Below are 18,500 nucleotides of genomic sequence, written 5' to 3'. Positions count from 1 at the left end.
AGCGGCTTAAGGAGCTGGGCATGCTTAGCCTGAAGAAGAGAAGGCTGAGAGGAGATATGATGAGGGCCATATGTGAGAGGAAGCCACAGGGAGGAGGAGGAGGGAGCAAGCTTGTTTATTGTTTCCTTGAAGACTAGGACACAATGGAGCCATGGCTTCAAACTACAAGAGAGGAGTTTCCACCTGAACAACTCTTCCAACTCTTGGATTCTATGACCCTATGATTCAATCCTCCTCTTTCCCAAACTCAGCCCCCATAAATTCATTTAAAAAAAAAAAAAAAAACGCGAAACAGTGGGAGAACACGAGGAAGAACTTCCTGACTGTGAGGGCCGTTCAGCAGTGGAACTCTCTGTCCCGTAGGGAGTGTGGTGGAGACTCCTTCTTTGAAAGCTTTTAAACAGGGGCTGGATGGCCATCTGTCAGGGGTGCTTTGAATGCAACATTCCTGCTTCTTGGCAGAATGGGGTTGGACTGGATGATGGCCCAGGAGGTCTCTTCCAACTCTAGGATTCTAGGATTCTATGATCGTGGGCCCTCATCCAGTCCAACCCCATTCTGCCAAGAAGCAGGAATATTGCATTCAAAGCACCCCCGACAGATGGCTATCCAGCCTCTGTTTAAAAGCTTCCAAAGAAGGAGCCTCCACCACACTCCGGGGCAGAGAGTTCCACTGCTGAACGGCTCTCACAGTCAGGAACTTCTTCCTCGTGTTCAGATGGAATCTCCTCTCTTGTAGTTTGAAGCCATTGTTCCCTTGCGTCCTAGTCTCCAAGGAAGCAGAAAGGAAGCTTGCTCCCTCCTCTCCCTGTGGCTTCCTCTCACATATTTATACATGGCCCTCATCATATCTCCTCTCAGCCTTCTCTTCTTCAGTCTCAACATGCTCAGCTCCTTAAGCCGCTCCTCATAGGGCTTGTCCTCCATACCCTGGATCCTTTGTGTCTCTCCTCTACCTTCTCTTGGCTAACACATGCCCAGCAGCTCTTTGAGCTGCTCCTCATAGGGCTTGTTCCCCAGACCCTGGATCCTTTGTGTCTCTCCTCTGCCTTGTCTTGGCTGAACATGCCCGGCAGCTCTTTGAGCTGCTCCTCATAGGGTTTGTCTTCCATACCCTGGATCCTTTGTGTGTCTCGTCAGCCTTCTCTTGGTTAAAAATGCCTGGCATCTCTTTGAGCCGCTCCTCATAGGGTTTGTCCTCCATACCCTGGATCCTTTGTGTGTCTTGTCAGCCTTCTCTTGGCTAAACATGCCCAGCAGGTGTTTGAGCCGCTCCTCATCGGGCTTGTTCCCCAGGCCCTGGATCCTTTGTGCCTCTCCTCAGCCTTCTCTTGGCTAAACATGCCCAGCAGGTGTTTGAGCCGCTCCTCATAGGGCTTGTTCCCCAGACCCTGGATCCTTTGTGTCTCTCCTCATGCCCAGCCACTCTTTGAGCCGCTCCTCATAGGGCTTGTTCCCCAGACCCTGGATCCTTTGTGTCTCTCCTCATGCCCAGCTGCTCTTTGAGCCGCTCCTCATAGGGCTTGTTCCCCAGACCCTGGATCCTTTGTGTCTCTCCTCTGCCTTGTCTTGGCTAACACATGCCCAGCAGGTCTTTGAGCCGCTCCTCATAGGGCTTGTCCTCCATACCCTGTATCCTTTGAGACAGTATTCCAGCTGAGAGCCCACCCCTTCCTTCAGTTGTGGAGCCCAGATTGGGATTCCAGGTGTGAATGCAGTCTGTTCAACACCATAAGAATGATCAAGGGGAAGGTTGCAAAGGTGGGCTGTTTGGGAAGAACCCTGTCAGTAGGGGGCGTGGCTACACTCCCCTTGGCCCCGCCTCCTTGGGGGGCGTGTCCCCACCGGGTAGTCTCCGCCCAGTCTGGGTGAGTCATTTCCTCCTGCTGGGGCCCCGCCCCCTTTCCCAGCTCCTTCGCATCCGCAGCAGCAGCAGCAGCCTTGGCCCCGCCCCCTCCTTCCCCCTGCTCTCTCTCTCTCTCTCTCTCTCTCTCCTTGAGGCATGGAGACCACCCCCCTCTTCCTCCGGGGAGGCCTGAGCTTGGTCCTGGAAGATGGGACCGTCCTGCGAGGGAGGCCCTTCGGGGACACGCGCAGCCACGCCGCCGGGGAAGTCGGTGAGTCTTGAGGCAGAGACACCCCCCTCTCTCCCCCCCCCCCCCGCGGTAGAGAGTGCCTCTGAGCATGCACAGAGAGGGAGAGAGAGAGGGGGGGAGGGAGGGGAAGAGGAAAAGAGGGGAGCGCCTGGGTGCCCTTGAGGGGCCCTCCCCCCCTTCCAGGACACGTGTCCCTCGGGCCCCGCCCCCACCGACCTTTGGGGGTGGGGTGGGGTGGGGGGAGGAGGGCACGCGCCCGCCATGTGCTCCCCTGGGGGGGGAGGGGAGGAGGGGGAGAAGCCGGGGGGAGGACCCGCCCCCTGCACCCCCCCCCTTCGGATTTCCCTCCCTCCCTCCCTTCCTTCCTTCTTTCCATTCTTCTTCTATTCATCCTTTTCTTTCTTTTCTTCATTCATTCTTTCCTTCCTTTCTCCTCTTCTTCCATCCATTTTCCCTTCTTGCCATCCATCCTTCCACCTATCTTTTTCTTCCTTTCTCCCCTGGATTTCCCTCCCTTCCTTCCTTCTTTCCATTCTTCTTCCATCCATCCATCCCTCCTTTTCTTCCCTCCTCCTTTCTTCATTCATTCTTTCTTTCCTTTCTCCTTCCTTCTTTCCCGCCCCCTCCTCCCCTCCCCGGATTTCCCTCCCTCCCTTCTTTCCTTCCTTCCTTCCTTCCTTCTTTCCATTCTTCTTCCATCCATCCTTTTCTTTCTTTCTTCATTCATTCTTTCCTTCCTTCCTTTCTCCTTCCTTCTTTCCACTATACTTCCTCTTTCCTTCCTTCCTTCCTTCCATTTTCCCTTCTTGTCATCCATCCTTCCACCTGTCTTTTCCTTCCTTTCTCCCCTAGATTTCCCTCCCTCCCTTCCTTCAGTCCTCCTCTACTTCCTTTCTTCATTCTTTCCTTCTCTCCATTCTTCTTCCATCCATCCTTTTCTTCCTTCCTTCCTTCCTCCTTTCTTCATTCATTCTTTCCTTCCTTCCTTCCTTCCTTCTTTCAACTCTTCTTCCATCCATCTATACTTCCTCCTTCCTTCCATTTTCCCTTCTTGCCATCCATCCTTCCACTTAACTTTTTCATCCTTTCTTCCCTGGATTTCCCTCCCTCCTTTCCTTCCTTCCTTCCTTCCTTCCTTCCTTCCTTCCATCAGTCCTCCTCGACTTCCTTTCTTCATTCCTTCCTTCCATTCTTCTTCCATCCATCCATCCTTTTCTTCCTTCCTTCCTTTCTTCATTCATTCTTTCCTTTCTTCCTTCCTTCCATTTTCCCTTCTTGTCATCCATCCTTCCACCTATCTTTTCCTTCCTTTCTCCCCTGGATTTCCCTCCCTCCCTTCCTTCAGTCCTCCTCTACTTCCTTTCTTCATTCTTTCCTTCCTTTCATTCTTCTTCCATCCATCCATCCTTTTCTTCCTTCCTTCCTTCCTTCCTTTCTTCATTCATTCCTTCCTCCTTCCTTCTTTCCACTCTTCTTCCATCCATCCATCTGTACTTCCTCCTTCCTTCCATCCATTTTCCCTTCTTGCCATCCATCCTTCCACCTATCTTTTTCTTCCTTCCTTCCCTCTTTCCCTCTTTCCTTCTTTCCTTCCATCAGTCCTCCTTGACTTCCCTCCTTCTCTCTTTCCTTCCATTCTTCTTTCATCCATCTTTCCCTCCATCCATCGTTTCCTTCCCCCTTTCTTCATTCTTTCCTTCCTTCCTTCCATCCATTTTCCCTTCTTGCCATCCTTCCATGCATTTCCTTCCTTCCTTCCATCCATCCATCATCCTCCTTGACTTCCTTCCTTTCTTCCTCCTTCCTTCCTTCCATATTTCTTCCATCCACCCATATTTCCTTCCATCCACCCTTTTCTTCCTTCCTTCCTCCTTTCTTCATTCTTTCCTTCCTTCCATCCATTTTCCCTTCTTGAAATCCTTCCATCTATCCTTTCCTTCCTTCCTCCTTCCATCCCTCTATGCCAGGGGTCCCCAAACTACGGCCCGGGGGACAGATACGGCCTTCCAAGGTCATTTACGCAGCCCTCGCTCAGGGTCAACCTCAGTCTGAAATGACTTGAAAGCTCACAACAACAACAACAACAGCAACAACAACAGTCCCATCTCATCAGCCAAAAGCAGGCCCACACTTCCCATTGAGATACTAATAAGTTTATATATATTAAAACTGTTCCTTATTTTAATTATTGTATTGTTTCAAAGTGTTTTTTGCACCACAAATAAGAGATGTGTAATGTGCACAGGAATTCATGCATGTTTGTTTCCAATTATAATCCGGCCCTCCAACAGTTTGAGAGGCTGTGACCTGGCCCTCTGATTAAAAAGTTTGAAGACTCTATGCTTACACCTTTCCTTCCTTCCACCCATCGTTCCCTCCATCCTTCCTCCCCTCCTGCCATCAGTCCTCCTTGACTTCTTTCTTTCTTTCCTTCCTTCCTTCCTTCCATTCTTCGTCCAACCCTCTTTCCTTCCATCCATCCTTTCCTTAGTTTATTGACTCTTCTAAAGCCTTGGGTCATCATAAATGGTGCCAACTTCTGGGTGGGATGTATGCATTCGGGTTAGGGTTCCTTCTTTCTTTCTTTCTTTCTTTCTTTCTTTCCTTCCTTCCATCCATCCATCCATCCATCCTTTCTTTATTTTCAGAAAAAAACCATCTCTTTTGGCTTCCTCTCAAATACACTTTTTCCGCCCCGAGTCCCCTTTGGGGAGAGGGTGGCGGGGTATAAATAAAGATTATTATTATTATTATTATTTCTGTTTGATGGACCCTTCAAAAGCCTTGGAGGGTGTGGAGCGTCATACATGGTGGCAAGTTCTGGGTGGGCTCTATGGGGAGACCCAGCGTCCCCTTGCCCATCTCCCCAGGAATCTGGAGAACGACCAAATAGCAAGAATTCACCATGGAACAACCCACTGGAGGCTCTTTCTTTCTTTCTTTCCTTTTTCCTTCCTTCCATCAGTCCTCCTTTAACGTCCTTCCTTCCTTTTTTCTTTCCTTCCTTCCTCCTTCCTTCCATTCTTCTTTCACCCATCCATCTTTCCTTCTTGCCTTCCTTCATTCCATCTTTCCATCCATCCTTTCTTTCTTTCCTTCCTTCCTTCCTCCTTTATTCATTCATTCATTCATTCATTCATTCATTCATTATTTCCTTTCTTCCTTCCTTCCATCCATTTTCCCTTCTTGTCATCCTTCCATCTGTCCTTTCCTTCCTCCTTCCATCTATCTGTGCTTACATCTTTCCTTCCTCCTTTCCTCGTTCCATCCATTTTCCCTTCTTCATTCCCTCCATCCATCCTTTCCTCCCTCCCTCCTTTCTTCATTCTTTCCTTCTTTCCATCCATCCTTTTTTCCTTTCATCTTGCCATCTTTCCATCTATCTTTTCCTTCCTTCCTTCTTCCATCCATCTATGCTTACATCTTTCCTTCCTTTCATTCATCCATGTATCATTATTGCTGCCCATCCATCCATCCATCCTTTCCTTCCTTCCTCCTCCCTTCATTCTTTCCTTCCTTCCCTGTTTTCCAGCCAAATACAGTGACCCTAATGGCATTGGGGGGGGGGGGGAATCCCTGTTCTCTTGCCCAACACAATGACCACGCCCACTCTACCTGTCCACCTGGCCGAAGGAAAGGCGAGCCAGCCACTCTCCTGGCGGTCAAGGTGGGCTCATTGCCCCTCCCCTGGGTCCTTGGAGCTCTTCTTGGCACAAACAACCCCCCCCCCCGCAAGGCAGGAGTGGGAGGGGTCTCAGGTGGCCTTCCAGCTCTTTGGGGAGAGGGCAGCAGAGGGTCATGGGGCCCTTCCACACGGCCATACAATCCAGTTTAATGTGGGTTTGATGCAGCTGTGTGGAAGGAGCCATAGACTCCTAGAGTTGGCAGGGAGAGAAGAAGCCAAGGGTAAGAAACACAATAATAAACATAATAATAATAATAATAATAATAATAATAATAGGGCCACAATTGGAGAGAAGTGTCACCTGGGCGAAGGTGGCACCTGATACCTGGCCTCTCACCTGGGGGAGGGCAGAGCTCTTGTGTGGTGGCCTTGCGCTGAGCTTGTCCCTGGGCTTGTGTTTGCAACCTTATCTGTTGCAGGGCAGCCCATGGCCATTCCTTGCCCTCTGACCCCGGCCCAAGGTGGCCTCCAAAGGGGGGGGGGGGCTCTGGTGCTGCAACTTCCTGTCCTGGGGGGGAGGGGGAGGACGCAAAGAGGTCTCTGTTTCCAGATCAGGTCTCAGTCATCTTCGTCGGTCTCCCCTCCCTCCAGGTGTTTTGGACTCCAACTCCCACCATTCCTCACAGCCTCTGGCCCTTTCCTTTCTCCCCCTAAGTGTTTGTTTTGAAGGCCAGCCTAGGTACTTCGGCCAGCAGCAACTGCAATTTCTGAAGCTCATTCACTCTACTGTTGGCACTCGAACGGGCATGGCCCAACTTGGACCCTCCTTCCAGGTGTTTTGGACTCCAACTCCCAGCATTCCTAACAGCCTTGGCCCTTTCCTTTCTCCCCCTATGTGTTTGTTTTGAAGGCCAGGCTAGGTACTTCGGCCAGCACCAACTGTCATTGCTGAAGCTCATTCACCCCACTGCTGGCACTAGAACAGGCATGGGCAAACTTGGGCCCTTCCCCCATGTGTTTTGGACTCCAACTCCCACCATTCCTCACAGCCTCCGGCCCTTTCCTTTCTCTCCCTGTGTTTGTTTTGAAGGCCAGCCTAGGTACTTCGGCCAGCAGCAACTGCAATTTCTGAAGCTCATTCACTCTACTGTTGGCACTCGAACGGGCATGGCCCAAGTTGGGCCCTCCCTCCAGGTGTTTTGGACTCCGACTCCCAGCATTCCTCGCAGCCTCAGGCCCTTTCCTTTCTCTCCCTATGTGTTTGTTTTGAAGGCCAGGCTAAGTACTTCGGCCAGCAGCAACTGTAACTACTGAAGCTCATTCCCTCTACTGCTGGCACTCGAACGGGCATGGGCAAACTTGGGCCCTCCCTCCAGGTCTTTTGGACTCAAACTCCCACCATTCCTCACAGCCTCGGGCCCTTTCCTTTTCCCACTCAACCGCTTAAGCTTGTTTAAAATATAATAATTAAGCTTGTTTAAAGTGTGTTTAAAATATAATACAAATATCTGGTTGTTCCTGACACAATTAATTAAATAAATAAACTTATTTCTTAAATAAGAACTAATTACTTACTCAGAGGGAGATTTAGTTTTATGCTGTGAGGTTGCAGAAAGATCTATAACAATAATACTAATTTTATTTCATGTGACCCCCCCCCCCCTTTCTTGTCCCCCTTTCTTCTGGGCCGGCAGTGTTCCAGACGGGTCTGGTGGGCTACCCGGAGGCGCTGACGGACCCTTCCTACAAGTCCCAGATCCTGGTGCTGACCTACCCGCTGGTGGGCAACTATGGCGTCCCTCCGGACGAGACGGACCAGTACGGCCTCAGCCGGGTGAGTGAGTTGGAGCGGGGCATCGGGATCCCTAGACCGGGAAAGAGCCAGAGGGAAAGGGAAGGAGGAAGGAGCGAAAGAGCCACAAGAAAACATCAAGCTAGTCAACATCTCTATTTACACACACAAGTCATTGTGGGTCTCCCATTGGGCAATACCCCTTCATTTTAACCAGGCCTGGGCAAACTTGGGCCCTCCCTCCAGGTGTTTTGGACTTCAGCTCCCATAATTCCTAACAGCCGGTAGGCTGTTAGGAATTATGGGAGCTGAAGTCCAAAACACCTGGAGGGAGGGCCCAAGTTTGCCCAGGCCTGTTCTATACTCTGGAATTAGTGGTGCGATGTATCGTCGAAGGCTTTCACGGCTGGAATGACTGGGGTTTCCGTGTTCTAGCAGCATTTTCTCCTGACGTTGTGCTTGCATCTGTGGCTGATGGCATCTTCAGAGGATCCGATGGTAGTCAAGCAAGCTTGCTAATTGCACTCTTCACTCTAGTCCAACTCACAATGGTCCTTTCCTTCCATCCTGGACATTATTCCACAGGTATACCTACTCCTCCTTCTTGACCGCCATCATACCTCTATAGATGTCAGTAGCCACAGAATCAGACAAAACAGGTGCCCAGGTGTGCTGCTGTACTCCGTTTACAAGACCCCCTTGCCCTCCACCTGAGAATGCAGGCCCCTCTGCCCCTCTCATGACTCCAAATGTGGCTGGAGTGCTGCTAAGTGTCTTCCTCAATTAGCTATGCTGGATTTGGAAAGAGGCTGATAGGATTTATTTATTTATTCATTTATTTGCCGGGTTGTGGCGCAGCTGGTTGGGAGTCAGGTGCATTGAAATCACTACTGACCGAAAGGTCGTTAGTTCGACAGAGTGAGCTTCCAGCCATTTGTCAAGCTTGCTGTCGACCTTTGCAGCCCGAAAGACAGTTGCATCTGTCAAGTAGGAAATTTAGGTACCATTTATGCAGGGGGACTAATTTAACTAATTTACGACACCATATAAAAAACTCCAGCAGCGCGCAAAGGAATGAGGAAGTACTCCATCGGTGTCACAAGTGAACAGTGAAGCGACAGCTCCCCCAGTGGCCGGAATTCAAAAAGCATACCCTCCTCTAGCTGGAAAGTTAAATAGCCTCTGTGTCTCTGTCTATATATATTGTGTGTCTATGGCATTGAATGTTTGCCATGTCTGTATGCAGTGTGATCTGCTCTGTGTCCCCTGCGTCGTGAGAAGGGTGGAATATCAATACTGTCAATAAATAAGTAAATAAATAAACTGTTTATGTAACTACACGCTTTCAAGACAAATCTCTGAAACAGCCAAGCTTAATACCTGCATTATTCCTGTTCTATTCAATAAACTTCTTTCGTTTATGGTTCATTACATCTGCCTCAAGTGTGCCTCTGTGCTTAAAGGTTTAATAAATATCACATTTATATGCCGCCCTTCTCAACATGAAGGGGACTCAGAACGGTTTACAAGTTATTTGTAAATACAATACAGTATATTATGAGCATAGCACAATATTAGTATTAGAGTTCCTTCCTGTGTACTGATTCGTGTTGCGTTTTGTGTCCTGTCCTCCCTTTATTCCAGTGGTTTGAGTCCCACCGCATCCACGCGGCCGCCCTGATTGTGGGGGAGTGCTCCCGGAACCCCAGCCACTGGAGTGCCACCCGCTCCCTGGACAAGTGGCTGCAAGAGCAGGGGGTCCCCGGCCTGGAAGGTAAATAAAGGGGCTCAAGGCGCGGCAGTCGTAAATACCTCAGAAAGCATTACAGAGGTTCACAATGAGACAGAGTATTAGTCACTTTACGGAGAAAAAACAAAGACACACACACTCTAGAGCAGGCCTGGGCAAACTTGGGCCCTCCTTCCAGGTGTTTTGGACTTCAACTCCCACATACCGGCTGTTGGGAATTGTGGGAGTTGAAGTCCAAAACACCTGGAAGGCTCGAGTTTGTCTATGCCTGCTCTATAGCTACATTGGACACATAAACAAATGGGAATTTCATTTCACTCAACACTAATGCACACATATACATTTCCTCCCCATCATGTATACATTCTCCTCTCTTCTTCCTTCTCCTGGAAAAGAGAACCAAACACAGGCCAGATCGTGTTCCCTGCGAAGCTGCCATTCTGCGAATATGCCATCTCTTTCTAGATGGCGGGTGGACAAGACTCCTCCAGTCTGCCACAATTTTGGATTAGTAAAGTGTCTCTTACAGTGCAGTATCTCTTGCTGTTGTTTCAGCAAGGCAGGAAACAGATTGATCACAGCCACCTTAGGCTGTAAACTACTTTATTTTACAGCTATATACATTAGAAGCTATTTAACACTCAGCACATTGTAAACTTGCTTCTATTACCGTCTGATCGTAACTGTCAGAGTTCAGACGATGCCCAGCGGAAGGAATGCTAGATCAGCAGACACTGTTGCAAAATAAGGACTCTGCAGGCTTTGAGTTACAAAAGGAACTAAGTTTACTTAGCACACACATCAGACACGTCTTACTACAGCGAGCTACAATTGAGGAACTAGTCAAAACGAAAGCCTCTTCACATCTGCTTATCTCTCTTGCTGAGACTGGTTACTCCTTTCTTTTCCCAGCAAGATCAAACCTTATCTTACTTTTCTCAAGTTCACTTAATCACAGCCTCATGGTGTAAACATTCTGCACAGCATTTCTAAATCACAGTAGCATCCATCTTGGCAATACATAGAAGCACATTTAAAACACATACATAGCTAAATTAATCCTGACAGTAACATGGTGAACACATGAATTCTGTTATCAGTACTAGTCCACACCTCTTGCATTCCAGAGTGAAGTATGAGTACGACGCACAACACTGCCTCCATTAGTTCTATACACTTGATTTATGACCTCTCTAGGAATGCCGTTCCCTCCATGATTCAGTTAACTCTTTCCACACAGGAATACGCTTGGCACAAACATACATACATACTTTGAAATCTACATTCCATATTGCAAACAGCTTCAACAACTTCCCCATTTCCCACAGGAGTGGACACGCGGGCACTGACCAAGAGGATCCGGGAGAAGGGCACTCTGCTGGGCCGCCTGGTGCCGGAGGGCCAACACAGCCCGCACCTGCCCTTCGAGGACCCCAACCAGAGGCACCTGGTGAAGGAGGTCTCGGTGCAGGTAGGAGCGGGGAATGTGGAGCGGGGGGGGGGGGTGTCTCCAAATGGGGCCCAAAGGTGACCCTCCGGACCGTCCTCTCCCCGAATCTCCCTCACAGGAGCCCCGCCTCTTCAACCCGGGAGGATCCCCGCGGATCATGGCAATCGACTGTGGCCTGAAGTACAACCAGATTCGGTGCTTCTGCGAACGTGGTGCGGCCGTGCAGGTGGTGCCTTGGGACCACCCCCTGGACAGCGCAGGTGAGCAGAGCGGGCAAAGGGTCTCCCCAGGCCCTTCCTCAACTCTGGGCTTTGTCGGGATTTGGAATTACCTGCCATTTTCTCAAATGAGAGCAGAGATAACGCCTCTGGCCTGACCACCAGTGAAAGAGTTCAGCCACTGTCATTAGGGTGTGGTGGTTAATACAATGGGAATAGTATATAGCTTGTAGTTACACTGAGTAAGTTTTGGTGAGAGTTGATGGGGGATGGAGAGTGGTTTGGAGAGTGTGTTGGAGAGTTACTACTCGGAGTAGTGAGGAAGAAGAAGCTGTAAATGTGTTGTCGAAGGCTTTCATGGCTGGCATCAATGGGTTGCTGTGAATTTTTCGGGCAGTCTGGCCATGTTGCAGATGCATTCTCTCTTGACGTCTTGCCTGCATCTGTGGCTGACAGCATTTTCAGAGGTTCTGTTATGAGTGAGGCAAGTGGAGTGTGTATATACACCTGTGGAATAATGTCCAGGGTGTCTCCTCCCCCACAAATACACCTTTTTCATTGCTATCTCATTCAGAGTTTTGTCATGTTGCCCACCCACTGTGTTTGATTTTCCATTATGTTATTTTGCACTTTTTTTTACTTGAATGGCTTATTTATTTTATTGTGATGTTATTTTGTTGTTTATATTTTATTTTGCTGTAATGCAGGGGTCCTCAAATGAAGGCCCGGGGGCTAGATACGGCCTTCCAAGGTCATTTACCCGGCCCTCACTCAGGGTCAGCCTAAGTCTAAAACGACTTGAAAGCACACAACAACCACAACAATGCTATCTCATCAGGCAAAAGCAGGCCCACACTTCCCATTGAAATACTAATAAGTTTATATTTCTTAAAATTGTTCTTCATTTTAATTATTGTATGGTTTTTAAGTGTTTTTTGCACTACAAATAAGATCTGTGCAGTGCGCATAGGAATTCATTCATTATTTTTTTTCAAATTATAATCCGGCCCTGCAACAGTTTGAGGGACTGTGACCTGGCCCTCTGTTTAAACAGTTTGTGGACCCCTGCTGTAATGCATCACTGGGCTTGGCCTCATGTAAGCTGCTCTGAGTCCCCTTTGGGGAGATGGTGGCAGGGTATAAAGATTATTATTGTTATTATTATCATTATTATTATTTATTTAGAATCATAGAATCCTAGAATCAAAGAGTTGGGAGAGACCTCCTGGGCCATCATCCAGTCCAACCCCATTCTGCCAAGAAGCAGGAACATTGCATTCAAAGCACCCCTGACAGATGGCCATCCAGCCTCTGTTTCAAAGCTTCCAAAGAAGGAGCCTCCACCACACTCCGGAGCAGAGAGTTCCACTGCTGAACGGCTCTCACAGCCAGGAAGTTCTTAGAATCCTAGAGTGGGAAGAGACCAACTCCTGGGCCATCATCCAGTCCAGCCCCATTCTGCCAAGAAGCAGGAATATTGCATTCAAATCACCCCTGACAAATGGCCATCCAGCCTCTGCTTAAAAGCTTCCAAAGAAGGAGCCTCCACCACACTTCCTCCGGGGCAGAGAGTTCCACTGCTGAACGGCTCTCACAGTCAGGAAGTTCTTCCTCATGTTCAGATGGAATCTCCTCTCTTGTAGTTTGAAGCCATTGTTCCCTTGCGTCCTAGTCTCCAAGGAAGCAGAAAACAAGCTTGCTCCCTCCTCCTCCCTGTGGCTTCCTCTCACATATTTATACATGGCTCTCATCATATCTCCTCTCAGCCTTCTCTTCTTCAGGCTAAACATGCCCAGCTCCTTAAGACGCTCCTCATAGGGCTTGTTCTCCAGACCCTTGATCATTTTAGTCGCCCTCTTTCTCTGGACACATTCCAGCTTAGAGTCAACATCTCTCTTGAATTGTGGTGCCCAGAATTGGACACAATATTCCAGGTAAAGTGGTCTAACCAAAGCGGAATAGAGCATGGGGAGCAGGACTTCCTTAGATCTAGACACTAGGCTCCTCTTGATGCAGGCCAAAATCCCATGCCCAGCTCCTTAAGCCGCTCCTCGTAGGGCTTGTTCTCCAGACCCTTGATCATTTGAGTCGTTCTCCTCTGGACACATTCCAGCTTAGTCAATATCTCTCTTGAATGGTGGTGCCCAGAATTGGACACAATATTCCAGGTAAAGTGGTCTAACCAAAGCAGAATAGAGCATGGGGAGCATGACTTCCCTGGATCTAGACACTATGCTCCTATTGATGCAGGCCAAAATCCCATTGGCTTTTTTTGCCGCCACATCACATTCCTGGCTCATGTTTAACTTGTTGTCCACGAGGACTCCAAGACCTTTTTCACACGTCCTGCTCTCGAGCCAGGCCTCATCATCCCCCATTCTGTCTCTTTGCATTTCGTTTTTTCTGCCAAAGTGGAGTATCTTGCATTTGTCACTGTTGAACTATTTATTTATTTATTTATTTGGTAGTTTTGTATACTACCAAATAAATTATTATTATTATTATTATTATTATTATTATTAGAAGAAGAAGAAAAACCCTTGTCTGTTTGCAGCAAGTGTCAATGTTGCAGTTAGCAAGCTTGAATAGCATTGAGTAACCTTGCAGCTGTAAAGTCAATCAGTGAGGGTCTCTGCATGGAGGTAGCATGGCCTTTGTTGCCTGGAGGCACCCTCTGTTTGTGAGGGGTGAACTGGCCCTTGATTGCTTGCTGTCTGGAGTTCCCCTGTTTTTATTTTTTTATTTTTTTATTTTACTTGTATACCGGTTTACAGAAATAGATTAAAAACAATACAATTAGCTTTAAAACAGCCATAACAATAACAATAGGTAGCAAGGACTCCCATGTTATGCCAGCTCCACTGGCTGCCCGTTTGCTACGGGGCACCATTCAAAGTGCTGGCCTTGGCCTATCAAGCCCTAAACGGCCCCGGCCCAATTCACCTGTTCGAACACATCTCTCCCTGTGAACCACTACGGAGATTAAGATCCTCCGGGAGGCCCTGCTTTCCGTCATAGAATCATAGAATCAAAGAGTTGGAAGAGACCTCATGGGCCCTCATCCAGTCCAACCCCATTCTGCCAAGAAGCAGGAATATTGCATTCCAATCACCCCTGACAAATGGCCATCCAGCCTCTGCTTAAAAGCTTCCAAAGAAGAAGCCTCCACCATACTCCCTCCGGGGAAGGCAGAGAGTTCCACTGCTGAACGGCTCTCACAGTCAGGAAGTTCTTCCTCATGTTCAGATGGAATCTCCTCTCTTGGAGTTTGAAGCCATTGTTTCATTGCGTCCTAGTCTCCAGGGAAGCAGAAAGGAAGCTTACTCCCTCCTCCTCCCTGTGGCTTCCTCTCACATATTTATACATGGCTCTCATATCTCCTCTCAGCCTTCTCTTCTTCAGGCTAAACATGCCCAGTTCCCTAAGCCGCTCCTCATAGGGCTTGTTCTCCAGACCCTTGATCATTTGAGTCGCCCTCCTCTGGACACATTCCAGCTTGTCAATATCTCTCTTGAATTGTGGTGCCCAGAATTGGACACAATATTCCAGGTAAAGTGGTCTAACCAAGGCGGAATAGAACACGGGGAGCAGGACTTCCCTAGATCTAGACACTAGGCTCCTCTTGATGCCTGAGGCCAAAATCCCATTGGCTTTTTTTGCCGCCACATCACATTCCTGGCTCATGTTTACCTTCCTCCCCACGAGGACTCCAAGATCTTTTTCACACGTCCTGCTCTCCAGCCAGGCCTCATCGTCCCCCATTCTGTATCTTTGCATTTTGTTTTTTCTGCCAAAGTGGAGTCTCTTGCATTTGTCACTGTTGAACTTCATTTTGTTAGTTTTGGCCCATCATCTCTCTAATCTGTCAAGATCGCTTTGAATTCTGCTCCTGTCCTCTGGAGTCTTAGCTCTCCCTCCCAATTTGGTCCCGTCTGCAAACTTGATGATCCTGCCTTCTAGCCCTTCATCTAAGTCATTAATCAAGATCCTGAACAGGACCGGGCCCAGGACGGAACCCTGCTTGTGGCACTCCGCTTGTCACTTCTTTCCAGGATGAAGAGGAAGCATTAGTGAGCACTCTCTGTGTTGTCCACTTAACCAATTCCAGATCCACCTCACCGTAGTTTTGTCTCGCCCACATTGGACTAGTTTCCTTGCCGTCCCGCCATTATTATTATTATTATTATTATTATTATTATTATTACTTATGTCTCAAGGACCACCTACAGCAGTAAAGAACTGGTGGGATCATAAACCTGCAAAGGTAGTGGAAAATGAACACGCAAATATACTATTATTATTATTGTTGTTATTAAAATACTGTTATTATTTTATATTGTTTATATTATATGATATTATTGTATTGTATTATATTATATTATATTATATTATATTATATTATATTATATTATTTATAATAGTATTTCACCATACACAGATAGGCAACCATGCAGTGCCTTGAATCCAACCCAGTGCCCTCTTTCTGTTCTTCCTTCTCTGCGCCCAGACTTCGACGGGCTCTTTGTGAGCAACGGCCCCGGGGACCCCCAGTTCTGCCAGGAGACGGTGACCAACCTGCGCCGCGTGCTGGACCTGCCCAGCCCCAAGCCCCTCTTCGGCATCTGCCTCGGACACCAGCTCCTGGCCTTGGCCATCGGGGCCAAGACCTACAAGATGAAGTGAGCCGGAGTGGGGGGGGGGGCACTTATGGGGAGGGGGGCTACATGGCAGAATGTGGGTGGCTTCGTGGAGGAGGCGGCCCCGCTTTGATGGAAACCATCCTGCTCTTGTCCTGCCACTCTCCTGTCTCTGGAGTCATCCACATGCCACGAATACTATCTCAACCTTTAATCTGTTTACAGTGGGGAGGGGGTGCATCAGGTACTTTGAGAGAAAGACGTAGGCACACAGACGGACCCAGTACTGGTTTCATCATAGCTGTCTTGATAACAGAGACACCAAGGAGAAACATCACATTTGCTCAGCATTCACTCCACATGCATTCGTTCCACATTCCTATTCACCGTCGTTCTTCATTCAGCCCATCTTGGACGGAGGCTGCATTCCTCGCAGATCTGACACATTTTCTGAAGAGAAAGGGGTTTCCTTATATTTCTTATGTTGTTGTTCTTGATTGTTTTGACTATTTGTTTATTTACCCTATGTATACCCCGCCCTTCTCAACCCCAAAGGGGACTCAAGGCGGCTTTACACATTGGCAACCATTCAATGCCTTAAAAACAACTTACAGTTAAAATAAACATTTAAATTAAGATTAAAATTAATACACATTAAACACTTAAAAACACGCTATCCACAATCGTAATCTGGGGCCATTCCAATAGTCATCGCACATATTCCATATCCTTCTGTTGCAGTTCTCTGAAGGCTTGATCCCCAAACCACATTTTCACTCTCTTCCTGAAGGCCAGGAGGGAGGGGGCTGATCTGATGTCACTGGGGAGGGAGCTCCATAGCTGGGGGGCCACCACTGAGAAGGAAGGAAGGCCCTGTCTCTCGTTTTTGCCAACAGTGCTTGCAAAGGGGGTGGGACCGAGAGCAGGCCTCCCCAAACAATCTGAATCTCTGAGATGGTACATAGAGGGAGATGCATCACTCAGCTAAGACTTGCTGAATCTCCATCAATTCCAGAACAGATGTTGTTTAACTTCCTTAACATTAGGAAGTAATTGTCTCTGGAGGTATCCGGGTGCCATGAATGGTTCTGGCCTAATGGTTCTGGCCTAATGTACCTGTCTGGACAAATATTCCCTTATGAACCTACTAGGACTTTAAGATCATCCGGGGAGGCCCTGCTCTCAATCCCACCTGCATCACAACCATGGTTGGTGGGGACGAGAGACAGGGCCTTCTCAGTGGTGGCCCCTCGGCTATGGAACGCCTTTCCTCGGGACATTAGATTGGCCCCCCTCCCTGGTGTTATCATAGCTGTATTGATAACAGAGACACAAAGGAGAAACCTCACATTTGCTCAGCATTCACTCCACATACATTCGTTCCACATTCCTGCTCACCGTCCTTCTTCATTCAGCCCATCTTGGACAGAGGCGGGGGGGGGGGGGGCTCTGCATTCCTCGCAGATCTGGCACACTTTCCACAGAGAGAAGGGTCTCCTTGCGCACCTGATGGTATCACTCTTGATTGCTTTAGCAATTTGTCATTTAGCTAAGACTTGCTGAATCTCCATCGATTCCGGAACAGATGTTGGTTAACTTCCTGCATGTAAGGAAGTCATTGTTTTGTAAAGACCCATTATCTCTGACCATGTAAATATTTCTTGTTTACACCAGAAGTTCTCCGTTTTTCTTTATCAACACTTTTCATAATAATAATAATAATAACAGTCTTTATTTATACCCCGTCACCATCTCCCCAACGGGGACTCAGAGCGGCTTGCATGAGGCGAAGCCCGGACAACATGTTACAGCAAAATAAAACCAAGACATAAACAACAAGCATACATCATTAAAATTACATAGGAAAAAAAAGTATAAACACAGTAACAAAATGACATTCCAATAAACACAATCACGATAACAGCGGGCGGGCCACATGTACAGGATAAAAGGATTAAAAACTCTAATGAGATAAAAATAGGAGCAGGTTATTTGCGAGGAGCTCATAAAAACACTCAGGGTTGTGGAACTAAACTTCCCATTTGCAGGGCATGTACTCCAATGGCAGAAGCATTGGGGGGAGCAACGGTGTCATGTTGTGCACCTACTCGCCAAAGACATAGCGGAAGAGCCAGGTTTTAAGGTCCTTTTTGAACGTTTCTAGTGAAGGAGCTTTTTATGCCAAAGTTAATCAAGTCTTCACCTCCTCCATAATTTTATTTATTTATTTATTGACTACATTTGTATCCCGCCCCTCTCAGCCCAAGGGTGACTTGGGAGTGGTCAACAATAGGCACCAATTCGATGCCGGTACAGTTACGGCAAATTAAAACAATGATAAATACTTTAAAATACTAGCAGGAATATAAAAACAAAAATCATACAAGCATTTAAAAACTCTGTCAAAGCGTCTCCATCTCAAATCCTTGTCCAGTTGCGTCATCAATTGTCCATAATGTCATATATCTAGGCCATATTTGGGGAGGCCTCTTCGAAAAGCCAACAATCCCATTTTCCAAGTTTTAATTGAAGGATGGTGTCTGTGGTCTTAGCCGGACTGCCAGTCATACAATGCCATTCAATTGATCACGTGTAGGGCGCTCCCCTATATGTGCCCCCCCTCACCTGTTGTCTCTCCCTCCCCCACACATACATGTGCAGGTACGGCAACCGGGGCCACAACCAGCCCTGCCTGCTGGAGGACTCCCAGCGCTGCCTCATCACCTCCCAGAACCACGGCTTCGCGGTCGAGCCCAGGAGCCTTCCGCCCGGGTGGGCCCCGCTCTTCACCAACGCCAACGACCGCTCCAACGAGGGCCTGGCCCACGGAAGCAAGCCCTTCTTCAGGTGGGAGGGGCCTAAGCAGGGGGCGTGTCCGGGGGGAGGAGGCTGCAGGGTGGGGGGGGGCACTGCAACTGGGTTGGCATGGAGT

At 48.2% G+C, this 18,500-nt stretch overlaps 1 protein-coding gene across 1 annotated transcript in view; it reads left to right on the top strand.

Annotated features, from left to right (window-relative positions):
* The first annotated feature begins 1,888 nt into the window (after nt 1-1,888).
* CAD (carbamoyl-phosphate synthetase 2, aspartate transcarbamylase, and dihydroorotase) overlaps nt 1,889-18,500 on the top strand; it is a 66,010-nt gene continuing 49,398 nt past the window's right edge. Inside the window, exons 1-7 of the mRNA XM_067470190.1 lie at nt 1,889-2,117; nt 7,416-7,555; nt 9,158-9,287; nt 10,592-10,734; nt 10,832-10,973; nt 15,439-15,610; nt 18,230-18,415. Coding sequence (XP_067326291.1) covers nt 2,003-2,117; nt 7,416-7,555; nt 9,158-9,287; nt 10,592-10,734; nt 10,832-10,973; nt 15,439-15,610; nt 18,230-18,415 — 1,028 coding nt within the window. The 5' untranslated portion in view covers nt 1,889-2,002. The remainder of the gene's footprint in view (nt 2,118-7,415; nt 7,556-9,157; nt 9,288-10,591; nt 10,735-10,831; nt 10,974-15,438; nt 15,611-18,229; nt 18,416-18,500) is intronic.

The sequence above is a fragment of the Anolis sagrei genome, chromosome 1 (genome assembly GCF_037176765.1).
Source record: "Anolis sagrei isolate rAnoSag1 chromosome 1, rAnoSag1.mat, whole genome shotgun sequence".
NCBI lineage: Eukaryota > Metazoa > Chordata > Lepidosauria > Squamata > Dactyloidae > Anolis > Anolis sagrei.
Note: the sequence above shows the minus strand (reverse complement) of the source record. Positions and strands in the feature narration are given on the sequence as shown.